Source organism: Cyprinus carpio, chromosome B2 (genome assembly GCF_018340385.1).
Source record: "Cyprinus carpio isolate SPL01 chromosome B2, ASM1834038v1, whole genome shotgun sequence".
NCBI lineage: Eukaryota > Metazoa > Chordata > Actinopteri > Cypriniformes > Cyprinidae > Cyprinus > Cyprinus carpio.
In genome coordinates this window covers 23,355,673-23,374,187 of record NC_056598.1, presented here as the reverse complement: position 1 = coordinate 23,374,187, position 18,515 = coordinate 23,355,673, and the positions used below count along the sequence as shown (strand labels likewise).

Below are 18,515 nucleotides of genomic sequence, written 5' to 3'. Positions count from 1 at the left end.
ATCATTTTAGTTACATACTAGAGCTACTGGTCCAAATTTTCATGACATCTTCAGATTATACACAATACTGGAGTGGAACAGTCGTAAAGTGAAAGGTTTTCTCCTGTGTTTTATTGGTTTTAACTGTAGATGGCAGCACTCTCTAATAAAACAAGCTGTTATTCTCATCCGGTAACTAAAAATCTGCTTTGTGCATAGAATTCTCTTAATACATTGAGCTTTAATAGTCTCTCTTTCACTTTAATTCTCCTCCTATAAAACTCAGTAATGAGTAGCTTAACCTCATCAGGATAACACTTCTTCTCAGAGCATGTTTGACAGTGACACTCGCTGGTATGCTAGCAACTTTCAGGAGTATCTTCAGATTATAATAACACAGCCTTGAAAGTCATCTCTATGCCAATGAACTAATACTGAAATATCCTGATTTATTTATTACTTACTGACTTACTAAATTAACTGCATATTATTGATATTTGTCCAGTGAGTTGAAAATAGGTTATGCATTGATGTTTCTCACTTACTGTACAGCTGTTGAACGATATTAAAATGAGAACATTTGTACCCAGACCACCTAAAAATGAGGATCAGAAAGACCCAGCAGATAGACTATAGTTTTTCTCTAAACTGCAACATTGTTATTATTCCTTTAAATGTAAAGATAACTTCAGACTTGATTCTTGTGTAGTTCTGTTTGCACATTGAAAGTGACATGAAGGCCCTAAGATTTCGTCATTCTATTTTATCTGTATTGTTATCTATATATTTCACAATTTATAATCTCAAACTGAGTTATGAGATATGATTAAATATGTGAAATATATAAAATACTGTAATACTGTGTACATTTATTTATTTCCAGACTCAGAAAGACAATAAAATTAAGGTAGACCTATTGTTTGGACTTTAAATATGAAAACATATGAAATATGAAAACAAAAGGATAACTACAGTAAATATACAAGGATGTTTGTAAAGTTCACTGATATAAAGATACATAATTTGTTCTTCTTATCTGAGATGTGTGCTGCTGACACCCTTTCCTCCTTGTTGCATTTAGTGACTAATCATCTTGCAAGATCCATGATTCATTGCCCTCAATGAAGAAAGTTTTTTCACATGACCAAAGTACATCCTCAAACTCTCTTTTCTGTGAAAAATGACTGCATCACTGACTGAGAGTCTTTCCTGTATTCTGTTCCTAAAGCAAATAATTGCACCATCAAATATCCTGAATAAAACCACTATGTAAGCATAACTGAGGGAAAGTGTTTCTCCAGAAAGCGTCATGAAGATATGCAATTCTGACAGACAGTTCCTCTTTTTGATAATATAAACAGGGCCGGTGTAAGTGAGATCAGTGAGCATCTTATAACTTTGCACTGACAGAAGACTCTGAAGACCCAGGACCTCAGCAAAGAAATAACATGCAGCTCAACCAGAGGATGATAATGGGTCTTGCTGCCATTGCTGTCATTATGTCAGTGATGATCACAGGGACGAGTAAGTATCTTCAATATTTTACTTCAGAATTTATCAGTGCTGTCTGACGTATTAAAAGTTATTTAATAAAACTCTATTCATTAGATGGACAAAACAAGCCTATTGAATGTTGCACAACCGTTTCCACCAAGGAGATCACACTACCTATAACAGGATTCAAACTTCAGAAGCGTGAACCTCCTTGTGTCAGTGCAGTCATGTAAGTAGGCCTATTCTCCACTAGATAATTAATGTCTGTTTTGTCTTTACAACATTGCCCTTTTCAAAAATGTCATTCCTAAATCTCTCTACCTTTCTTGGCAAACAGTTTCTTCACAGCTAAAGGGGACTATTGCAGCCATTGGAAGGAGAGCTGGGTGAAGCAAAAAGTCCAGGAGCTCAAAAAAATTCAACTTCAAGAGTAAGTCACTGATGAACATACACTGTTGCAAGAAACATGACATGAAATATTAGAAATAAAATTGACAACAAAAATCTGACTGATCAGAAAGAATGGAAATGACAATTTGTTCTCTTTTGCTCAGATGGCATATGAAGATGAACAGCACTGACTCTACACCTCTCTCTTCAGCCTCTCCATACAACTCTACATCTGTGTAGACTGGAAAATATATATTTGATTCATTTTTTTTTTTAACGTATATACCAGTTTTATTTATTGCAATGTAATTTATCACTGTATAAAAATGCATAAAAATATGTATTTATTTGGTTTTCCAAGAATTTGAAGCTGTAATAATTTGAAATGAAAAGGCATTTATTATACTGAACTGATAAACCAGTTCCTATCCATTGCAATCTATATTTATGCCATGAAATTGAGCATTTTGGAGACAAATCTGTAAAAGGAGAATTATGCTCAAATAAAGATGATGACCTAAAGTCTTTTCATTTGCATTCACTGCATTACTTGCTGGGTAAAATGCTAGACAAATATCCAATATAAATGATCTTAATGTGATTTGTGATAGCGACATTGGAATATTCTCTTTATTGGAGTAAATGAGGACTGGAAAGTGTAGATATAAATATTATTGTTTAGTCATTATGTGGACTCTTGAGTAGATATGGCCTAATACTTTTATTCAGCAAGAACACAGCTGATCAAAAGTGACAGTGAAAATATAATTGTCACAAAAGGTTTCTATTTTAAATTAATTCAGTTGTTTTTCTATTCATCAGACAAAAAATGTAGCACAATTTACACAAAATTAATGTTAAGCAGCGCTTTTTTCAAAACCAATTAAAAATGTGTTTCCTGAACACCAAATGAGCATATTTAAATGATTTCTTAAGGATCGAGTAACACTGAAGACTAAAATGGGTGCTAAAAATCATCTTTGCTGAATAAACAGCATTTTAAAATGTATAAAATAGAAAATAGTGCATTAAAATTTTAATATTTTACAGTACTGTATTTTTGAACAAATAAATGTTGCCTTATTGAACATAACAGACATTAATAAGTTGTATAGATCCTGTTTTTTTTTTTTTTTTTTAACCATATAGTGTGAGTAAGAAATACAACAACTGATTACAAAATCCATAGAAATAGTGGGGAATTAATGTGGGGTATAAGTAGCCTACAGCATTTTTTCGAATTCACTGAATCCAAATTAATTTTTCATTCATCAATAAGCATTAGATGCCTCACATTATATATATATATATATATATATATATATATATATATATATATATATATATATATATATTATTTTTTTTTTTTTTACAGTCATCTCTAATATTAAAACAAAAGGCAAATGTCCAAAGCAAACTCATCAATAAGCAACACAAGCACCTATTGTTCTCTAACCTACAAATACATGAACCCTATCAAGAAATGCCCTATACTGGTGCTGTATTTGTCTCTAAATTAAAATGCAAATAATTTTTTTTTAAAATAAATAAATACATTTCAGGCTTAAATGATACTTTACTGTTCTTTAAAACTGATTTTACAATATCCTTTAGTACAAAATAAAGATCCAGTAAAACTATTTGTCCATGTTGCTTGTCAACTATGATGTCACTTTGTAGGCAAAAATCCGGAAGCGAGTTAGCATTTTAGCACTTTCGGTTCCATTGTCCCAGAGTCAATGGTTTTTTTGAATGGGAGTTTGGTTAAATCCCTTAACCCCTTACCGGTCACCCCCCATTTTCAGCATGGAGACACAAATGGCATACCCAAAATTAAAAGGTTGTTGCTCATGAGTCTTTCTTACTAGATGCATAATCAACATATGTTCACAAAGCTGACACTTCAAAGTGTACTGTTCAGGAATCAGAAATACTCAGACTGTTATGATAATAGAGATATAAGCTCAACCATGAAAACAAAACTAAAAATATTAAAAACATTTCTTAAATGTATAAAAAAAAAAATGTTGATGTAGGATATGGTTTTAGAAACATAATAAAGCCACAAGTCTACTAATGCTTCATTTGATATTTCAGAACATAATCTCACAAACTGTGAATTTTATTAAACATTTTCTAAAGCCATGCCGTGTGTTTTTAGAGAAGGCTAATAAAAGGCTAATAAAAGACAATTTATGACATTATTAGTACACTTTTACTCAAAACTCACTGTAAACCCTGATCGAGTGTTTGTAATAACTTCCTTTTGCGATCTCAAGTGGAATTTGGTCGTTTACTGTTGTAAAAATATGCTATTTATAGCCTTTTATATCGCTGCACAAATTAGCATTTCAGATGTACACTTTGTATATTGTTATAAAAATGCCCCAAATCTCAAGAAAATCACATACAAACCATATACTTACGTAATCGTGTGTTTATTATTTGGATATTTCGAGGGTACAGAGGTTTCTCTGTGTTGTTGTGGTCAGATATCAACACGGAAGTGTACAGGAACTGAATCACAGGATAGGACGCGGCGAGATATGATGGGAGCGGATAATTATCACCAGATCACGTAAATCAGTGGAAAATGAATAGAAATTATGATTCTGTCTGAAGAAATATGAAGTAAACATAAGTAAATATATCTAAATATCTCCATGTATTTGTTGCAAAGTCTGCGGTTTTCCCTTGGAACTGGGCTACTTTATCACTGTTGCTGCAGGTTGAAGCAACCCCAAAAATGTGTATTTTAGCCCCTGGAATGCGATTTTTACCAGGGGACCCCTTGAAATGAGGTTAGTTTGAGCTAGAGTTGTGTAGCAATTGGGAGGGTTTTGTTGTAAAAAAACCTGGAAACGCTTTCTGTCAAGCAGGTAATGTTATTATTGCTAGCATAGCCCCTGCGTTCCATTCGGAAGGACTCATCCCTATGCCCTAATTCCTTCGAAGGGTTTACCCTCTGGAGTGAGAGCTTCAAAGGGTTGAAGGGTGTAGGGAACCAAACAACTGTTTCTTGAAGTGTCATTCTGCGTCATCATCATGTGCCCACACGGAGGCGCCATCATCATGCAAATAATTTTCGCAAAGGATCATGGGAGCCTGAAGTGTCCATCAGTTGTACCCTTCAAAATCCTTCATTCCGGACCCTTTGAAGTTGCAGCCCAACGGCATTTTATGTCTAATCTACTGTAACCGTTCATCGTAGGAAATGCATAATGTCGATCCACATGGTGATGATGATGATGACATCTTTAAGAAAATCATATGTTTTTCAGAATATAGACATCAACTGGAGTAGAGTGGTTGAAAAGCTGAAGGAGAAATACCCCCAGTGGACATCTAAAGACATCTTGAACCTTAGATATCAGTGCGAGGTTTTTGTCAGAGATCAATGCGATCTTCTTCACTACGCTACCTTGTAAGTGATAGATTCCCACCAATGCAGTTTTCAAAGGTCAACCTAAACATGCATCTGTCAAAAAATTATCTAACAGCTGTGATTTCAGCTCTAGGTGGCAGCACTCTCTAATTTCACAAGTTGTAATTCCCCACAAATAACTAACAGACCAGATAAAATGAACACAGGAAATATTGATAATCTCTTTCACTCTCTCTCTCTCTCTCTCTCTCTCTCTTTTCTTTACCGTCACATCATGAACTCTGAGACAGCAATGAGATGCTTGACGTCTTTCAGGATGACACTTCTCCTTAGCAGCACAGGACGATGTTTGACCATTTAGACACTTGTCAGTACAATGCCATCAACTTCGAGGAGTATCTTCAGGTTATAATAGAAGCAGTACCTTTAAGGACATCTTTTTCATTATGATTTTTTTGCTGAATCCAAGTCAGTTTGTGTCATTATAACTTACTAAGAGCAAATCAGAAGTAAGGAGAATATAGCTGTTGTTTGGTAGATGTTTGTTTCATAATTGTTTTCACTCACTGTCTCATTCTTTTAGCTGATGAACAATATTAACATTGGGACACCTGTACCCAGGCCTCCGGGATTGAGAAGGACAGAAATGAGTTTATGAATTTAGTCTCAGATTTATCAGAAGCTTACACCTTTTCACAGATATGTTATGGTTTGTTCTAAAGTACAAAAGTGATCATTTTGTAATGTAATGATTTAAACTAGCTGTGTAATTTTGTTTACTATTCTCTCCCAGCTGGATTTTTTTTTCAGTAAGGAGCATGCAAAGAAAATTACTTTTTATTTCACTTTTAATGTTTTTTTTTCCTTTCATTATTGCTTTTAAAGACAAATCTGTACATCATCTCAGACTGAAATAAAATAAAAAATAAGAAAAATAAGAAGTATAAAACAGTTTTTTTTTTTTTTATTATTGTTAAGAGTATATAGTCAGAATAGAATTTAAAGCATGATGTATGAGGATAATCATCAGTAATTAATAGAATTTGCCTTCATATGTTTAAAATGTTTAAAGCCACGTTATTTGCAAAAGCTTCATGGGCTTTTGGTGGTTGTGTGAATCATGCGTTACAGTCCAGCAGTGATGAGATGCTGATTTCCCTCTTCTGACAGTTTCTCTAATTTGGACCTACAAAGAAAATATAAATCTAAGTCATTTGTTATTTGGCCATCATAAAAAAATAAATCAATAAGAATTCCAGTTTGTCACATTATTTACTGCTTAGTGATAGCGAATGTTAGCTTAAATGTCGCCATTGTTTGCCAAAAAAATTGAGGTGACTTGTTTAAATGTCACACTCTTTGTTCTTCTTACCTCAGACGTGCAAGCGCTACTCTCACCCACTGATCCTTAGTGGTCGCACATACCTTCTTGTTGTTCTTGGTGAGAAAGCTTGAAGAGAAAGATAGTTTTAGAAAGCAATGAAGGCAAACTTTCTTCTGAAGACTGCTTATTGTGATTATTATTGGATGCCACAGGCAGTTGTCTCTTCATTTGTATTAATACAGTCAGGACCAAAAGTCTGATTTTAAATTCATTTTAATAATACTGATTATATAATACAAACTGCCATTCAAAAGTATTGGGTAAGCAAGAATCTAAAAGAAGAAGAAGAAATTAATACATTTATTAAGCAAGGATGCATTAAATTAATCAAAATTAAACAATACAAAAAATGCTCTAATTTTAAACTGTATGTTCATCAAAGAATCCTGAAAAAAAAAAATGTTTGAAAAATATTACACAAAATATTTTATAATAATAATAGAAGTATCTGAAGAATCATGTGACACAATGATCATGTGTGAATAATGTTTCAACTTTCAAATTCAGCTTTGCCATGACAGGAATAATTTATATTTTAAAAATATATTTAAATATTAAATATAATATTTAACTATAATTTAAACATTTATTTTAAATTGTTATAATATTTCACAATATTGCTGTATTCAAAAACATAAGAGACCTAACAACCCAGACCATTTGAGCAGTAGTGTATTACATATTTGTGTAATGTTAATTTAGTGGTTTTAATTATTTGTTTATTTTTCATTGCAAATTATATTCTCAACATAACAATTTGCGTAATTTTATTTTTAGAATTTTTGAGTTTTTCCATATCGTTTTCCCCCCTATTTGCTTCAATGGCAGTATACCTGAACCACACAAACTTCACATCATGTTCTCCAGCATGATTTGAAAATGATTCAAAGAGCAATGTTTGTTTCAACCGCAATGTGAGAAAAAAAATAAAAATAATTCCAGCACTACTTGTGATAAAGGAGACTTTTAACAATACCGATGCCTTTTAGCCTAAGAGGCTTCTTCAGGGTATCTGAAACGCGTCTGTATTGTTTAAGTAATAAAGTGTCCTTTATCACAAGTAGTGCTGGAATCTTTTTTCTCACGTTTTTGTACACAGCTTGTTTCCATAAACTTTGTGGTAAAGTGGTAATTCCTCCAGATCCTACCTCATTAGCTGTTTCAGCCGCAGCAAGAACATCTGAATATTTGTACAAATTCATTTGTATAAAATTTGTGACCTAGTAATAATAATTTCCCCCTCATTTTACATTATAGTTCTATATATTTTTTTTTTAATTATAATATTTAATAAGTTTTTCTATGTGGTATCAGATATTTGTACCCCATTGTATTTCTTGTGTTAATGCTGTGGGATTTTTGTATTGGCTGTGCGCCCTCATATTTAAATGTATGGTTAAATGTGTCTATTTCTGTGCAACCACATTGTGTGGGTAAATGTGTGAACCCTGACTCATTCCTGTGGTCGGGTTACAGTGACTTACATGATGGCGTCTATGCGACACACCTCAGTGGACTTCTGCTCCATGAAGCCCTTGATCACACCAAAGGGCAGAGGATTTTGAGTGTATTTCACACAACAGGCATAGTTCAGCGGCCCATCTGACATCACACACAACATTTTTTTTACAATCATAGTCATAGATCCACAGTACCCATTAAAACAACATTGAAAATGTCAGCTAAATTCACAGCAATGATCAAAACAGTGCAAAAAGCAGTAAGATCTCCACAAGAAACTTACATGCTGCTGGAGTGTGAGGAAACAGGCTCAGAAGAACGCTGCTGATGAGAGTGATGGTGAACAGAGACATTATGCAGCGCATTTCAGTCAGTCAGAGATGTTTGTTATAGCAGTGCAGGGCCTTATATAGTGAGCGATAAGATCAGTTGCACATGTATTGTAGAATTACAAATCAGATGCATGCTCTAAAATGGGGACAGCAACCCTGGAAAAAGAAAACAGGAAAACCAATATTGCCGATATTACAATGCTTACATAGCAAGTCCCAACCACGGATGTGGTGCAGATTGATCTAAGACTGTTTCTTAATATCTCGAGCAATTATGCACGTCCCATGATAGTATGTGTATACATTTTTGTGTACATTTTGCCTCAAGTATAAGTGGCGTTGTTGATGATGTAAATCACCATCTAGAATGACGTCCATGAAAAGACCTTAAATGTCAAAGTGTAGCTCTGTTCTTTTCTTCTTTGCTATGCTATTCATGTTTTTTTTCCCTTTTATGACTAATATTTATAAGCTGATGCATGTCATCACTTGTCATTTATTTTAAATAATTTGTTCATATATTTCAGATTAATTATTTTATCTGATGGTATTACATGATTACAGGTTTGATTTATACAATTTGAAATTGTTGACATCAATTTGTGCCTTATCTCGAGCTACCAAGTATGTTTATAGGGGAAGTTATTTATTGTGCAATGTGAAGAATAGCTAAACCTCTTCTTTACCATGACCCATTTAGTGGTGAGAATGACAATTTTCCCCTCTGAGCAAAAGAACAAATTAACATGCACAGCTTCCGTGACCTAGAAAACATCTCAATACAGGAATCTTACCATCAAGGGGAGATTTAATGTGAAGATCATATATTTAGTTAATCTAGCTAGTATGTGTCTTTGTGTGAAACACACTATTAATTGTGAAATAGATAGAGGTTTTGTCATGTGAAACTGCCTCAGGGTGCATTTCTGTCTAAAGGCTGTATAGCTGATAAAATCGTGAGATATGGAATGTGTAGATTTAGAAAACATCTCATGCAATGTGCAAGCTGTCTGTTGTGAGCAAGTTCTATTTCTGTCGACTAATAAAACATTTATACTGTATTTCCAGGAAATTGCAACCAGGCTTAATATCCAAGCAACCCTGTGGCTTTTTTTTTTTTTTTTTTTTTGCTGTATTTTATCATATATTCCCTAACTGCACTCTCAACAGCATGCTGACAAAGTGATTTCCTTTGTTAGTATTCTTTATTTAGGGAGATGTTTTCATGGATGGATGGATGGATAGGTAAATAGATGGTTAGGTGGGTGGGTAGTTCGATAGACAGACAGACATGGATGGATGGTTGGAAGGATGGATGGATGTGTAGGTAGATCGTTAAATGATTAGATGGGTAAAGAAACGGTTATATTGGTAGATGAGAAGATATATGGTTAGGTAGGTGGGTAGATGGGTAGACAGACAACCATGCAGATATGAATGGATGGTAGGTAGATAGATGGTAGATAAATGGTTATGGGTAGATGGGTAGCTAAATGGTTAGATGGGTAAATAAACTATTATATGGGTGGATGGGTAGATAAATCGTTAGGTAGGTGGGTAGATGGTAGACAAAAAAAAACATACAGACATAAATGGATGGATGGTAAGAAGATGGATGGATGGATGGATGGATGGATGGATGGATAGGTAAATAGATGGTTAGGTGGGTGGGTAGATCGGTAGACAGACAAACATACATGGATGGATGGTTGGATGGATGGATGGATAAAAGGATGGATGTGTAGGTAGATCGCTAAATGATTAGATGGGTAGATGAACGGTTATATTGGTAGATGAGAAGATAAATGGTTAGCTAGGTGGGTAGATGGGTAGACAGACAACCATGCAGATATGAATGGATGGTAGGTAGATAGATGGTAAATAAATGGTTATGGGTAGATGGGTAGCTAAATGGTTAGATGGGTAGATAAACTATTATATGGGTGAATGGGTAGATAAATCGTTAGGCAGATGGGTAGATGGTAGACAAAAAACAGAGATAGATGAGTAGATAAATGGTTGGGTAGGTGGGTAAATAAATGGTTATATGGTAGCTGGGGAGCTAAATGGTTATATAGGTAGATGGGTAGATAAATGTTCAGGTAGGTGGGTAGATAGGTAGACAGACAAACATGAAATAAGTAGATAAATAAGTAGATAAATGGTAATGTGGGTAGATAAATGGTTAGATAGGTAGGTAGGCAGACATGGTGGATAAAATGTTAGATGGGTAGATAAATGGTAATATGGGTAGATGGTTAGGTAGGTGGGTGGGTAAAATGGGTAGACACAAACATATAGACAGACAGATGGATGGATAGGTAGGTGGCTAGACAAACAGGCAGATGGTAGATAAATAATTAGATGGGTAGATAAATGGTTATATTGGTTGATAAATGGTTAGATGCTTAGGCCGTTTGGCAGATGATAGATAGATAGATAGATAGATAGATAGATAGATAGATAGATAGATAGATAGATAGATAGATAGATAGATAGATAGATAGATAGATAGATAGATAGATAGATAGATAGATAGATAGATATTACTTAATGTAGTAGATAAAATTTAACTTGATTAGACAAACATTCACAAGCATTCACTTGATAAATGTGTGTGAAGATGATGTTGCTGTCCACTGAATGCTGAGGTGTGCTGCATTAGTGTACAAACTAATGCTGAGTAAACACATTCATTCTCCACTGTCTAAACAGCAGTCTGGCTCTCTCTGTATGTACAGCACAGCTGAATTAATCATCACTGCGACACCTCGCTCTCCTTCTCAATATCTCTCCACTTTTCTCTTTTTATTGAGACCTTTCTTTCTGTCTCTGTCTCTGCTCTCCCCCACACTCTGCTCTGCAACACGTGAATCATATTGTACGCCTCCTCTCGTCTGTGCCAGAGCCAGAGTGGGACTTTCTGCTTGTGCACTTCAATCTTTTCACACGTTTGCTCTCAGTCTGAATAATTACCGTATGTGGGTGGTTGTAAGCTTCTCTCATTTTGATTCCTTTATAATGACCCAGTGGGAGGTTAACAAATTAATACCTCAAATGATGAATCTGGAGAGACAGAAAGAGAGAGAGAGAGAAACCGATAGAAGACATGTCAGGTCACCAGCTCTCTCATTCATTGCTCTCTGATGATAAATATTAGATTCTAAGATTAAAATTCATGGTGTAAATGTTACACCTGGGTCCCTGCAAGCCTGAAGACAGACTGATAGATTACCTGTCAAACTGTGTACTTTCAGGCTACACCTCATGTACGTTAATTTGAAATGACTGTGAAATCACGGGACACAATCACTGGTACGTATTTGATCTCTTTTGACCTTGAGGTCAGAGGTGAGACAGCCATATATCTTGGCTGTTTATGTATGTATGTATTTATTTATTTATTTATTTTTGATTGGGACATGGTAAAATAATAAAATCTATCAGTAGAAAAAAATCTACTTTAACTAGTTTTCTGTAATTTAATGCCACAGTAATATAACAAAGTATAGTATTATAAATGTACATTAATTAAAAAAGAAAAAAAAAATCTCTTTACTAGATTTAGTTGGCAATGCTTCATCACAGTCTGTGAAAAGGTTCTTTGAGGTCCAGTGTTGTCTTTCACTGGATGGACAAAAACTTCTTCATTTAACTTTGTATTGTTGTTAAATTTAAACATTCACATTCACAAATAAGTAATATATTTTCTATAACTATGTTAGCCCAAATCACTCTTTATTTTTATGACATTAGTATTAATTATGAAATACTAAGTCAGAAATATTAAATAAAAGCCATAATTATGACATAAAAAACACATAATGTGCTGACTTTGTCATAATTTCAATTTTATATATAATCTCTATTTTGACTTGGATTTATAATTTTCGCTTATCTAATAGATATGACTTACTATGTCATAATATGACTTAACTGTGATTTACGAAATCAATGTAATATGAGATTTTTTCTTATAGTCTGATTCTAAACTCCAGATACACTTTTTTTTTTCTTTTTAATGTCTGTATTTCCCTTCAGGGGGCGCCAGAGGACATGGAGATGGGTTTGTTTTGTTTTTCCTTGTCTTGCTTTGAATTAAGATTGAGGATAGCACTAAAATGATTGTTGTTGTTTTCAGAAAAAGTTTAGTGTTCTGCTTGCTTGGACCATTTTTTACCAGGCTGAATGAAGCGGTTTTAGGCATTTCCTGGTGGCATTTGTTCAGTTTTGTCATCTCATAAAAAAAAAAAAAATAAAAAAAAATGCTTTTAACATTAAAATTACCTCAAAGGCATTGGCCAAAAAACTGTCTGCTTAAGTAGAAGATTTGTCACAGAGGACAGACAGAGTGGACATAGAGCCATAAATCTGAGGATGAATATCACAGCTGGCATAACGCTGTCAGTGACACAACATCCTCCTCTCCCTCAAATTTGGGCCACACTCCAACTTTAAAGTAATCAAATATTTCTCATTCTAGGGGAGATTTTTGTAGTTTGTGATAAATTCTGTCCAATAAAGCAGACGAGATGACAGCTATGAAAGATGTAAAGGACAACGAAAAGAATGAATGATTATTTAAGGCCCCGCTTCCTGCAGGGAGGGCCCTGTGCCAGAGACAGCACAGTTCTAACTCTATAAAAATGTCAGTGTAAAAGGTTTGGAATCCTTTGCAGTTCTGCATTTGCAATGAATATAAGAGACTCAAGAGTGAGCAGGTTTGTGTATCTGAAGTGGAACTAGCAGGCCCCGTCCCAAATGGCAAACTTGTTGTATGAGACCATAGGGTGTCCCATTTGTCATTTTAGGCTTCATAAGTGCGCTCATGAGTTTCTGTATACCTTTTTGCAACAGCTTTGTTTCCTCAATGTGCACTTTTTCTGATGCAGACTACTAATTAATTGTCTGTGTGTCACAATTATGTCACATTTTAACAGCCTTTCATTTCTTTCTGGTTTTACAGTTTGATAAACATATTTAGGGATATGAATGGTGTTAAAGGGATTGTTCACCCCAAAAATAGAACATTTTAAACTCATTTACTCACCCTCATGTCATTCCAAACCTGCTTGTCTTACTTTTTTCATCAGAACATAGAAGAAAATATATAGAATATAAATATTTAGATTTTTAATTTTTGATTTTGTCTTCTCCATACAATGAAAGTTATACATATAAGATAAAATGTCATAATTATGTTGTAAAAAAATAATTTCATAATTTAACTTTTCCATTATTTTTACATTTTTAATAACTTAATATCTCATTATTTTACGAGACTTTATTTTGACTTTCCAAAACATGTTTTTTTCTTCTTTTTTTTTCTGTTTTTTTTTTTTTTTTTTTTTCTTCACATGGCAGAAATGGGTTTCCATATACAGTATAACAAAAAGGTTTGGACATATGGTCATAAAGGTGTCCCATAGCTTGAAAGTCATAAGTCATAAGGTCCTAAAAATATGACGTTTCTCATCAATTAAAATGTATTATGATTTAGTATCCCATAATTTCTATATTTTATCTCTTATATAATTATAACTTAATTAGAAATACTAAAGCATGAGACAATGAGTCCTTTTTACATTTCTTATGTAAAACAGAAACTACAACAAATGTAATTTTTGCATTTCCATATGCTCTATTAGCAAAAGAAGAAAACATGCAATAGCCAATTTAGGACTTTCAAAGAGAGAGAGAGTGCGAGAAATGAGAGATTGTTTAAAGTGATGTGACATACAGCCAAGTATGGTGACCCATACTCAAAATTCATGCTCTGCATTTAACCCATCCAAAGTGCACACACACCATGAACACACACCCGGAGCAGTAGGCAGCCATTTATGCTGCAGCGCCCAGGGAGCATTTGAGGGTTCGGTGCTCAAGGGCACCTCAGTCGTGGTATTCTCGGCCTGAGACTCGAACCCACAACCTTAGGGTTAGGAGTATTAATAGGAGAATTTTCCATCATTCCCTCAAGTGTTGTATTAGAAACACTGACACTGCAGCATTAAAGGGGTCATCAGATGCTACATGCACTTTTACAAGTTGTTTGAACTGAAATGTGTGTTGGCAGTAAGTGTACACAACCACCCAATAATGACACAAATCCACCCAGTGTTTTTTTTTTTTTTTGACCTACTAAAATCTTTACCCCTTTCTCAAATCGAGCCAATCTCAGATGCCTGTCTTTGTGACATCACACAGACAGGCCCCTCCCATGATAGTTTGATTGACAGTAGCATTTCAGCACAGACTGGACTGGCATCTTACCTTAGACCCGCCCTGAGTGAGCTTTCATCAGTCCACCATTGTTTCGACAACGGACCAGATGTAGACAAGAATGACTCCTAAGTGATTGAGGTGTTCTGTTGTTGGATGTAATAATGAACATAGCAGTCGTCATTTACTCCCAACATCTGAGCCGCTGAAGACACGGTGGTTTACATTTGTTTTTTGAAGGGAATGCGCCCCCAATCTACCTAAATGCGTCCATCTTCACGCAAATCATTCGTGGTCCAGCTTCACTTATACAGAAAAAGTGAGTATATGGGTTTTTTTAATAAATCTTTGCAAATCGGCTTTCCTAATAATGTGCTAATTAGCAAGTTTCACAATGAATTTGGCTAAAGTAAACAGTCCCTCAGAGAGCGGAAGAGAGGGGCGGGGTCAGCAGAGCTCATTAACATTTAAAGGAAAATGCTACAAACCACCTGGCTCTGAAAATAGTTGTTTTTGACAGGGTAAAAAAGTTTTTTACACTACCATTCAGAAATTTCAACCAAACTATGTTACAGACTTTTCATTAAGACCCTAAAGAATCATATCAACTTGTGGAAAATGGGCATCCAATGACCCCTTTAACTAAATTTTCTGTAATTTAAAGCCACAGTAATATAACAAAGTATAGTATTATAAATGTACATTAATTAAGAAAGAATAGAAAGGGGGGGGGGGGGGGGGGGTTCCTTGAGGTCCAGTGTTGTCTTTCACTGGATGGACAAAAACTTCTTCAAATGATCATTTTCTGTCATAATGGTTTAGAACAACCAGAGGGTGAGTAAATGATGACAGATTTGTCATTTTTGGTTGAACTATACATTGAAATTTCCATACATCTTGACAATAATGAATCCCTTGGAATTCTAATGAAGGACATACACTCGTCCACACACACACACTATGTGTTGCTGCTATTGTGGAGTTGCTTATGCAAACACTTTAGCGCTCTGTGTAGCATGCTAAAATTTGCTCAACACTGTCCTCCTGAAAACAAACACACACTGCTGGCCCAGAGGAGCACGGGCCAGAACGCTACAATAAATCAAAGTGCCAGCTCCAACACACACACACAATCTGTAGGCAGAATGCATCTTGACAAGAGGCTCGTCGGGGCGGGTGCTTTGTGTTTTGGTGTCAGGACCAGAGGAGTAACACAGATAACAGATGGATTTATGACAGGGCTTAGGCAGGGATTTGGGCACCTCAGACCTAGATGATTGCACAGCTTATCATGTCACCTTTAGCTTTATCATAGACATAACCTTCTAAGAAGACCGCCAGAAAGAACGGGAACGAAGCTGCATGGGGCGGGTTAGACAAAGAGAGAGGCAGAAATGCTATGTAAGCAATGAAATACACTGAAAAAATGATTAATTGAATTTACTAAAAAAATTAAGGTAAGTGGTTGCAATCAATTTATTTTAACTACATTTAAATAAACAAATTTAGTTGACTAACTTTCAACTAAATGTATTTATTTAATAAATGCAGCTAAAATAAATTGTTTGCAAGTGCTTACTTATTTTTTTCAGTGTACTAGAGGAAAAACAATATGAACTATGATTTTGATAACTGTTTTGCTAGTATATGGTACACACACTCACAATAACATTTACGCAAGCGTTCTTTAGCTGTGGGAGGGGTGATGGAGGAGGAAGATGGTGCATCTGATGAATGGGCCATTTTGTCCAAAGAGCTAGAAACATGAGCAGTGGTTTGGAAGATGGTCAGAGAGGCTAAAAATGATGTGATTGTATATTATCCTCCTCCAAATGTGTGTGTTGATGTTAATGCCCTTCATTTTCACATCACTGGTGTGTCATTGTGGGCAATTATGAAATCCATAAACTAGATATATGCCGTAAGGTCGTTTACATATTTCTTTGGCTATCTTGGTGTTTTATTGCTTAAAGCTCTCAGCATATGTGTTAATGCGCTATGACTTTATGTTGGAGTGAATTTACAACAGATTTATATTAACCCACAGGAACATTTCCCATGGATGGGTCTGGCTGTATTTTGTGGGCTTTCCCCACATTTTCTTATTTTGATTTTGGGTGAAATCTGCTGAATTTTGCAGAATGGATTTTAACATAGTAAAAAGGGTTATTAGAGGACAGATTTACAAAATTATAAAAGGATTGTCTCATGCTTAAATCTGTTTTAAATCCTAGAGGATTTTTCATGAATGTGAGTTATTTAAAATATTAAGCATTGCAACACTTACATGCACACAATACATATAGTACATACATTACCGGTTGAAAGTTTGGAATAATTAATTATTATTATCATTATTATTTATTTTTTCATGGTTTTGAAAAAAAAAAAAAGTCTACAAAATAATCAAATATTAAGCATCAAAAATTGTTTTCAACATTGATAATAAGAATCAAATCAGCATAGAATGATTTCTGAAGGATCATGTGACACTGAAGACTGAAGTAAACACTGCTTTGCTATCATAGAAATACATTACATTTTAAAATATATTAAAATAGAAAACAGGTATTTTAAATTGTAATAATATTTCACAATATTACTGTTCTTACTTAAATAAATTCAACCTTGGTGAGCATAAGAGACAAAAAAGTAGTGTATTACTAATCAAATTTTACTTATGCATATAATATAGAATACTTGTATTTTTATGGGACTAGTAGGCCTATATAATTGGCCAACATAAAACATGTAATTTTATACTTGAGGAAAAATACTTTTGCATATACTTTATCCAAAAACTATACAAATATATATATATATATATATATATATATATATATATATATATATATATATATATATATATTATATATATATATATATATATATATATATATATATATATGGGGGAATACAAAATATTTTTAACATTTTCCATAAGTAGTTATAGTAATTTTACTCTTTATTATTTTATTAATTTTATTTATTAGAATGTCACGTCTGTCACCAGAGCCATAGATCCAGAAGGTTTTTATTTTATTTTTATTTTTTATTCTACTTACTACGTCTTCTTGGCAAATGAGTAAATAAATGGACATGAAATTTGAGTTCAAAATTGAATTTATAGGAGACTATATTATCATAAGAGGACCTTGAGTGATACATGACAGTAAAACAGTGTAAAAGATCAAATTTAAAGTTTAGTCATCATTAAAAATCAATACAAAATTGCAATTGGCCAATCAAGCAAGTATAAGAAGCCAAAACACTGAATAAATTAACATGCAATGTACAAGTTTGTGAATGGCAGGCGCTTGAAATCTTCAGAATTTTCTGAGGGCCTGAAGTTTTTCTCCTCCAGAATACATGCTGGAAACTTCTGAGGGTCCTGTCACTCTGTGAGAGTCCATGGGTGTTTGTCATTGTGTGTGTATGGCAAAGAAACAAAAAGTGCATGCTAAGTGAGAGACACACAGCAGGAATTCCACAGCTAACTGTCACTTCCTCCCCCTTCTGCTCAGAGTGTGGGCGGCAGCTCAAGATCTGTGTGTATGTGAGTCCGCACTTGGGTTGTTGTGTGTGTGTCTGTCTGTCTGTGTGTGTGTGTGTGTGTGTGTGTGTGTGTGTGTGTGTGTGTGTGTGTGTGTGTGTGTGTTTGGATGTATTGCTTATGTATGCAGTGTATAAAAGGCCAATGAAAGTATGAAAGACCATGACAGAATGTATATTCTTTGATGCCGCTCGATCATGAGTTTGTGTCACTGAAGCTGAGAGAAAGAGACAGTCAGAGAGCCCTGTATAAATAGAGGATGTCTCTCTGCTGTGTTCACAAGCTGAAGTGTGTTTATAGGCTCTATGAAAACCA

The 18,515-nt window shown here is 34.4% G+C and overlaps 1 protein-coding gene across 1 annotated transcript; it reads right to left on the bottom strand.

Annotated features, from left to right (window-relative positions):
- Positions 1 to 6,221: 6,221 nt before the first annotated feature.
- On the bottom strand, positions 6,222 to 8,537 carry LOC109112572 (C-C motif chemokine 20-like). The gene is made up of 4 exons (XM_019125462.2): positions 8,377 to 8,537; positions 8,117 to 8,234; positions 6,621 to 6,698; positions 6,222 to 6,434 (listed from the first exon to the last, which is right to left on the bottom strand). The coding sequence occupies exons 1-4, from the start codon at positions 8,456 to 8,458 to the stop codon at positions 6,374 to 6,376; spliced, it is 339 nt and encodes a 112-aa protein (XP_018981007.1). The 5' UTR covers positions 8,459 to 8,537; the 3' UTR covers positions 6,222 to 6,373.
- Between the last annotated feature and the right edge of the window lie 9,978 nt (positions 8,538 to 18,515).